This window comes from Mangifera indica, chromosome 9 (genome assembly GCF_011075055.1).
Source record: "Mangifera indica cultivar Alphonso chromosome 9, CATAS_Mindica_2.1, whole genome shotgun sequence".
Taxonomy (NCBI): domain Eukaryota; kingdom Viridiplantae; phylum Streptophyta; class Magnoliopsida; order Sapindales; family Anacardiaceae; genus Mangifera; species Mangifera indica.
In genome coordinates, this window is record NC_058145.1 from 6623045 (window position 1) to 6631914 (window position 8870).

Sequence of the window (8870 nt, forward strand, 5' to 3'; positions counted from 1 at the left end):
TTACTAAATTATTGCTACAACAATGTACTAATCCAAGAACTATTACTACTATTGAAACGGACGATGACCATCAATTTAAGTATTTTGTCATGGCATTAGAATGTTCTATTCGTGCATTTAGAAAATATCTCTGACTTGTTATTTGCATTGATGTTGTTTTCCTTAAAGGTCAATATCTAGGTCATTTATTCCTTGTAGTGGCCTTTGATGTTAATAACCAGATATACCCTATTGGTTTCAGTGTCGATAAAAAAGAAGATCACGACACGTGGTATTGGTTTCTCAAGAAGATTAAAGAATGCTTCCACGATCTCTCCGACTTGGCGATAATCTCAGATCGACATCATGCTATATACTCTGCAATGGTTGAAATCTTTTCAGGTGTCCACCATGCATGTTGCTGTCACTACCTTCTGTGTAACATGCAGATAAAGTATAAACGAGACTAAAAGGTAATATGTTTAAACAAGTATTAACATTTTATTCTGTTTAACTTTTTTATACATTTTAATCATAAAATTCTCATATTATTTACCACCTTACAGGTTGCGGGTGCATATTGGAAAACCGCGAAATCATACACAGAAGCAAAATTTAAGGCTATGATGCGATGAACCCTCAAGCTAGGGCTTATCTATGTGAGGTCAGATTTTGAGCGCTTGAGTAGAGCACACTTTCTAGGGCATCGATACAACATCATGATAACTAATATTACAGATTCATTTAACGCCATTGTTAGACATGCACGGGGGCCTGGCTATCACGATGCTTATCGAATTCATTCGTGGTACCATATAACGATGGTTTTACGAAAGGAGAAACCATGCAAGTACTTACCCAATTGTTAATAACTATGTATTTGATCATGTACTTCTTCCCTTATATTTGTTATTAACAAATGTGTTGTTGATGTTTTTTCAAATTACAGATGAATGCCCTAACTTTGTCACCCCTTGGACGGAGGAGAAGATCAGTCATTGTTTATCAAAGTCTGCACGCTTGGAGGTTCGGCTAATTACACCTACTCAGTATTAGGTTGTTGGTTTTGGTGGATACATGGGTATTGTAGACTTCAATGAAATGTCTTGTACGTGCAGAAAGTTTCAACTTTCACATATTTCGTGCAAGCATACCATTGTTATTGCATGACACATAAGGCTCACAAATGTCAATGCATGGGTTCATTTATTCTTCTGCACCGAATTCTAACGTGCAATATATCAGGAATTTGTCAATCCTCTTGAAAACCAATCAGAATTGTTGCATTCACCAGAAGAAACAGTTATCCTGCCCCTTATTCTCTGTAGTCGTCATCCGAGTCATCCTTCCAACAAAAATCGACATCCTTCGCAATAAGAAAATGTTACACCCAAGATTTGTAGTCGTTGTCAAGAACCAGGACATGTCCAAACCCAATGTAAAAGCCCAATACTAGTCTCGAGCTCGACCCCACAACGTTCATCCAAAAGAGGTAAAGGGTCGAGATCTTGACAAACTTCTATTTAGTTTTGTTAGTTATATGATTTATCATTGTTGTACTTCAGTAATATGTAACTGATGTATTTTTATTATTGTTTCAAATGTGTAATTGTATTCATATGTGATATAATAACTTTAGTGTGAATAATCTCTTTATTTCATATTTGTTAGAATGAGCTTTTTGAGTATTTCACTAATACTGTAATTTAATGCTAATAGCATAACTCAAATCTAATATAATTATTTTCGTAACAAGATTATTTAAAAAATGAAATCAAATACATATCCATATGTAATGATAGATAAAGTATATCATACACATAAGCACATACAATAAATATATACATAAGAACATTTGAAAAATGATAAATAAACAATGAGCGAACTACATTGAAATTTGAATTCTATACATTGAAATACCTTAGAATGTCAACAATAAAAAAATTGTTAGAAAATCTAAAAATACGAGTCGATATATCCTAAAACGATAAAAATCAAAAAAACGAAACTAAAATTCGAATTCTATACGTTGAAATACCCTATAATGTCAACAATCAAAAAATCATTTGAAAATCTGAAAATACGAGTTGATATATCTTAAAACTGTAAAAATAAAAAAAAGGAAACTGAAATTCGAATTCTATATGTTGAAATATTTTAGAATGTCAACAATAAAAAATTCATTCAGAAATCTAAAAATACAAGTTGATATATCCTCAAATAGCAAAAATTGAAAAAACAGAACTGAAATTTGAATTCTATACGTTGAAATACCTTTGAATGTTAATAATAAAAAAACTATTCTAAAATCTGAAAAATGCAAATCGATATATTCTAAAACTGTGAAAATTGAAAAAATGAAATTGAAATTTGAACTCTATACGTTGAATTACCCTAGAATGTCAACAATAAAAAAACCATTAGAAAAATTGAAAAATATGAGTCGATTTATCTTAAAACGGTGAAAATCGAAAAGACGGAACTGAAATTTGAATTCTATAAATTGTAATACGTTAGAATGTCATTAATCGAAAAATCATTCGAAAATCTGAAAAATACGAATTGATATATCATAAAAAGGTGAAATTTGAAAAAATAAAACTAAAATTCGAAAAAACGAATCGATATATCCTATAAACAAAAAAACCAAAATATCGAGTTGAAATTTCGTCATTATATCATAAAATGTGTCAAAAAAGCACAAAAATAAAAAAAATCGAATGTCAAATTCGAAAATTACATATCAAAAAACCCTAAAACAAAAAAAACGAATATAAAATTTGAAAACTACACGTAAAAAAACCGTAGATATGAAAAATATCAATTTACCCCCTTAGAAAATTTATACTACAAACAGGTCCAATATTTATCTCTTGCCCCCTCAGCAATTTTCTAATCTCTTAGTGCCCCTACAGTTTCAAAAAAGTAAATTTCTTCTCAACCCATGGTTTTTACAACATTAGCCCACTGTCTCATGGCAAATTTCACAAACACCCCCCATGGACTAACCGCTCTCCCCCAGCTCCCTAATATTTTGAAAAAGCTACTTTACCCCCTAACCCACGATCAATCTCTTCTGACCGTGGGATCTACTATTCCCATGGATAGGAGCGCCGGTTGTTCTAATCCCTTTTTCAACGTAAAAATCGTTGTTTTTGCCTCCAATTTCAACATAAATCAAATATACATATCCTATAACACAAAACCCCTCAAGAAATTCAACCAAAACAACCAAGAATCAAAACATTTTATGTATTGTTCAAAATTGGAACCCTAGATTTCAAACAGCAAAATCTCCCTTAAATCTCAATAATCTTAACAATAAATTCATTCAAATAACAGTAGAGAAAATGTACTAACCTTCTTTGCTATTTTCGATCACCGAAAAATACGAAAATCGATAAAAATTGCTTTGCTCGTGTGATGATTGTGGGAGACGCGAAAATTTTAGAATTTATACAGTGAAACCGTGGGAAAATTAAGTGAAAAATAAGTAAAATCCTTAGTTTATACATAGGGATAGTTTGATCATTTTACAAAAAAAATATTTTTGTTTAAACTTGATTGTTTTGGATAATTTCATTTAGACCTCCTTAATTTTGATCACTTAATATAATTTACTTTTTCTATATCATATTATATCATATCAAATTAATAAATTATATTAAAAGTTACCAACTCTCATAAATAATATGGTAAATGGTGAAAGAGAATGCATAAATGATAACAGAAGATAAAAGAATGACGAGAAATTAAGAGAGAAGTCCATAATTCTCCAATTAAAATATTATAATCTTAATTTGTCAGGATGCTATACTTAAATATGATTAGATTTTGTTTTCTGGAAAAACGTATGACGGTGTGGATGAGAAATTGTAACAATAGAGTAGAATAGAGTCTGACAAATGTTTGGGTTGGAACACATGACATGCAATGCAATCCAAGTGACAAGAGAAAGTCGTCCAATATTAATGACCATCTAACCTCTTTATTGCTCAACCGTACCATTTAATGCTTTCTCTTTCTTATTCATTGCTAAATTACCGTTATCGGTACCGTTGCCCTAATTTTGCTTCATTGAATTTGAATCACCCCCGTCACCTCTAATACCTTATTTGTTACAATGCCATGAATTACCAATTTACAAGTTTCATTGTATTATCAATATTCTTTTAAATGAGTTTGTTTAACTTTGTTGTATTTATGGATAGACCCATTTACTCTTGAATGAGAGCCGATGACTCTATTTTTTTCTTTTTCACTAACTTGATTTGATCATTTGTGTTAATAAATCTAGATCTCTCTTATTTTTATTATATTTTATTCATAATATTTTTCCCTCTAAAATTTACGTTGGTAATTGTATTTGTATGATATAAACCAGCAAACCAGCTTCAACCTAAACAGTTTTATTTTAACATTGCAGGTAATGTCGCAAATCTTCTTCTTGATCACTGTAAACGTAAAAATAAACGGGAATCTTTTTGTCTTTGTTTGCTTTGCTCACCTCACCAGTGAATTATATTACATGCACTACACATATATTATCTTTGTGATTGGTCTCATGCATTTCCCTCCAAGTAATGCAGTTGAAATCCACAGGCATTCAAGTTGAAAGCCTGTGTACATTATGTGGGTCTCGAGTTTCGTCTGATAAAGAAATGAGATTATTTATAAACCGTTTTTTTTATGACACCGACACGAAAAAGGTTTGAATTTGACTAAGCTTTTATTTACAAGTTTATTTCGTTTCTTTTCTTTTCAAGTTTACAGGTGGGTAGATGAACAAACTCCAGACGGAGAAAACAAAGTCTATCTTTTGAATATAAATATTTCTCTTTTCGTCATATGCTTTGAAATTATAAGAAATTCAATCATTTTCCCATCTTTAGATTTTGTACTGTTTCCAAGTTTCATGATTGCTTGGTGTGAAATGCTGAGTGGAGAGATTGAAAATTAGTTCCTGTTTTTCTTTGATGCATATATAGTGCAGCTTGGGATTTGGGATTTTGGAAGTGGGATTTTGCTGCTTTCAAGTAAAATAATCAAGACTGGGGTCAAAATCTTGTATAAAATCTCAATTAAATTGTTTTCAGAGTTTGATATAGTTAAGACAGATTTTAGTAGTACTCTTATTTGATAAAATTGAAGTTTCTGTTCTGAGTATTGATTGTTATTGTTGATTAGTTGAATTCTTGGTTTCGAGTTGGTTGTGAGAAGATGGTGGGAAGTATTGAGCCGATGAATCAAAATTTGTACTCAAATGGGACAATTCAGAATGGTACTTGTATGGAAGAGAAGCTTGATGAGTTACGGTGCTTTCTTGGTAAGGCTGTCGGTGATCCATTGAGGATTGTTAGTGTTGGAGCAGGAGCTTGGGGCAGTGTTTTTGCTGCTTTGTTGCAAGATAGTTATGGGCAGTTCCGGGAGAAGGTCCAAGTCAGGATTTGGAGAAGGCCTGGAAGAGCTCTTGATAGATCCACCGCAGAACATCTCTTTGAAGTGATCAATTCTAGGGAGGATGTATTAAGGAGGTTGATTCGACGTTGTGCCTATCTCAAGTATGTTGAGGCAAGACTTGGTGATCGCACTCTTTATGCAGATGAGATTTTGAAAGATGGCTTTTGCTTGAACATGATAGACACACCTCTCTGTCCTTTGAAGGTTGTCACTAACTTGCAAGAGGCTGTTTGGGATGCTGACATTGTGGTGAATGGGTTGCCTTCGACTGAAACACGTGAGGTGTTCGAAGAGATAAGTCATTATTGGAAGGAGAGAATTACTGTGCCGATTATCATCTCTTTGGCAAAGGGTATTGAAGCAGCACTTGAACCTGTTCCTCACATTATAACTCCTACACAGATGATTAACAGAGCAAGTAAGAGTTCTCTCATATTTAAACCATGTGTGATTATGCAATCTAGACCTTTGTTCATTGTCTGCATCATGAACATTTATTATGTCAATGCAAGTTTATTTGGTTAGTTAAGTATTATGTTGTTCAAGATGTAATGATTTTAGTCTCAAATTGATAACAACAAACCATAGAAAAAGTTCCTTCAATAGTATGTAACCATAACTCCTGACCCCTCTCTGATCATTCATAATATATTTCTGCTCTTTGTAATTGGTTTTCTGCATTCTTGTGTTGGATAAATACAGAACTTATATGTTGTTTATGTATTTAACCCAACCTTGCAGCTGGTGTACCAACAGAAAACATACTTTATCTTGGTGGACCAAACATTGCCTCGGAGATTTATAACAAAGAATACGCAAATGCTCGAATATGTGGAGTTGAAAAGTGGAGGAAGCCGCTTGCAAAATTTCTAAGGCAACCCCATTTTGTTGTGTGGGACAATAGTGACCTTGTCACTCATGAAGTCATGGGTGGTCTGAAGAATGTCTATGCCATTGGAGCTGGTAATTGTAATTTATTTAAAGTCAATAAAAGTAATTTCTTTACACTTCCTATTGGAAAGATTTATTCAGAGAACACAAGGAAAATGCAGGCTAGGATGCAACAATAAGAAAAATTTCCTGCCTTATGGGATGTGTTTCAAAACACAATCATTATACATACTTGATAATATTTTTTTTATTTTAAAAATAAGCATCTAGTGTCTAGTTCATCTAACCATGTAGAAAATAGCATTGACCTCAGATCAGAATTTACTTGTATTGTGATTACCTAAGTCAGACCTTTTAGTGGATAGACTCATCAAGATGGATCATTATACATGAATTTACCAAACTACGAGAATTGAAGTTATAATATAGTATAATGACGGTAAAGACTGGATTGGATGGTTGACCTTCTGGATAGAAGAAGCAAACCTGTCTTTTTGACAAACTGGGTTCTTAAGGATCTTATTTTGCCAGCTAGAAATCAAGATGTATCTTGACAATCCTATTTAAACATTTAGTGACCATCACGAAAGCAATAGACTCAATCGTAATTAAGACAATGAAAGACTGGCATTGCCCTTGATTCTAAACTTCAGAAATAGGATTGTGTGATGAAGGCCCTTAAAATCTGAAATTTGAAGTAAAATGTGATAAAAACTGGAGCTCTAAAGTATTTAATACTAATTATACTTGTTGCATCATTTGGCACAACATATCCACTTTCCGTTAAAATTTTTCAGGAATGGTTGCTGCCCTCACCAAAGAGAGTGCTACCAGCAAATCTGTATATTTTGCCCATTGTACATCCGAGATGATATTTATTACTCATTTATTGGCGGAAGAACCTGAGAAGCTTGCAGGGCCTTTGCTGGCTGACACATATGTAACCTTGTTAAAAGGTCGTAATGCCTGGTATGGTCAAATGTTAGCAAAGGGTGAACTAAGCCGGGATATGGGTGACAGCATCAGTGGCAAAGGAATGATTCAGGTACTAATAGTGATTTATGTCGTAAAGTGCCAGTGCATTGCAAAGTAGTTTATCCTAACAGAATAAGTCAGATCAGGGATATTTTATTATGGTTGGTATGTTTATATCTTATGCTATACATAAGTCAGACAGGTTTTTTGCAATCCTAAATAGTTTTGCTTTTCCAGATTTTAAGTTTGATATCAAGAGCATTATTGTTGTGTTGGTTTGTTATAAAACTGCATTTTCTTTTATGATTTGTTTCCAGGGTGTCTCTGCAGTGAGAGCATTCTATGAACTTCTGAGTCAATCAATCTTAAGTGTCTTACATCCTGAAGAAAATAAGCCCGTTGCTCCAGTTGAACTTTGCCCCATCTTAAAGACACTCTACAAAGTACTTATAACGAGGTACCTAATATCTTAATTACTGCCTTGACTGCATATATATATATTTTATTTTTACTCTTTCTTGCAGCAGAACTTTCTTTTGCTAATACAAAAATAATTTGAGGGCTTCCTAGTCCTTTATTGAACTACTCATGGAGATAACTGAAGTTAGTTTGTGATTTATTTGGGATTCAGGGAGCAGTCATCACAAGCTATTCTGAAAGCACTGAGGGATGAAACCTTAAATGATCCGCGAGAACGCATCGAGATTGCACAGAGCCATGCTTTCTACAGGCCTTCACTTCTTAGTCAGCCCTGAGTACTTTGCAATTGTTAAAATATTGAACACAGACATACTTGTTTAGCAATCAACTCTTTATTTGTATTAAAGATACTAAAAGTGACTTAATTTCATGCTTGAATCCTAAAATACCCATCCAAAATGGGAATTCTGACCAATTGAGTAGTTATATAAGTCTTTTAAAATCCAGTAATTTTTCTTGCAAGGTAATTTAATAATCCACTAATTTCCATTTTAAAAGAAGATGAGATATATTTTGAACTTTATCATTGTTTAAGAGTGAATTTTCAAACTCAAATCATGATTATTATTGTTAGAAGAGGCACATAAATGGTTGAAAAAGGATTTTGGAGAAGAGTCTTCTTCTTGCAAGGTAATAAGTCTTCAAAGTTTAAATTATTTATACAGGTAGGCATTATTAAATGAATCTAATACAAGATTTATTAATTAAATTAGTTTCTGTTAGGCTATAATTCATTTTAGGTGTTATAATATTATTTAATAAATGTTATAGAAATTGCCTGTTTACACCGTGGAACTTTGTTTCATGATAGTAGGATGTTTTACTAACAAATTATTAAATTTTTCACAAGATAATAATTTAATAATTTAAACTTCTAGAATCTTAAATTATTAAATCTGAAAAATTCCGGCAGCGTTTGTACCTTGTGAGAGAAAATAGTTTATAAATGTTTTGAAATACTTTTAAAGTTATTTTTTTGATAAACAATTTAACATGTCTAGTTTGATTCTTATAATTTTGGTAATTTTATAAATATTATATATTTTGTTACAAATATAATGAAAAGTATGTGCAGAAAAATTTAT

General features: G+C 32.3%; 1 protein-coding gene across 2 annotated transcripts; it reads left to right on the plus strand.

Annotated features, from left to right (window-relative positions):
- The first annotated feature begins 4540 nt into the window (after positions 1-4540).
- On the plus strand, positions 4541-8200 carry LOC123224825 (glycerol-3-phosphate dehydrogenase [NAD(+)] GPDHC1, cytosolic). Of its 2 annotated transcripts, none has more exons than XM_044648550.1 (6): positions 4541-4688; positions 5167-5857; positions 6196-6402; positions 7128-7375; positions 7623-7762; positions 7937-8200. In XM_044648550.1, exons 1-6 carry the CDS (start codon positions 4563-4565, stop codon positions 8058-8060), a joined length of 1536 nt encoding a protein of 511 aa, XP_044504485.1. In that variant the 5' UTR covers positions 4541-4562; the 3' UTR covers positions 8061-8200. The 2 variants fall into 2 exon arrangements, with proteins under 2 accessions (XP_044504485.1, XP_044504484.1); XM_044648549.1 differs by having other exon boundaries at positions 4544-4688; positions 6181-6402.
- The last annotated feature ends 670 nt before the right edge of the window (positions 8201-8870 follow it).

Bases quoted from the DNA above. Each gene is read 5' to 3' on its own strand.
- LOC123224825 (XM_044648549.1), top strand. From the start codon at position 4,563: ATGCAGTTGAAATCCACAGGCATTCAAGTTGAAAGCCTGTGTACATTA. The intron at 5,858-6,180 runs GTAAGAGTTCTC...CCAACCTTGCAG, and splicing joins ACAGATGATTAACAGAGCAA to CTGGTGTACCAACAGAAAAC. The intron at 6,403-7,127 runs GTAATTGTAATT...AAAATTTTTCAG, and splicing joins TGTCTATGCCATTGGAGCTG to GAATGGTTGCTGCCCTCACC.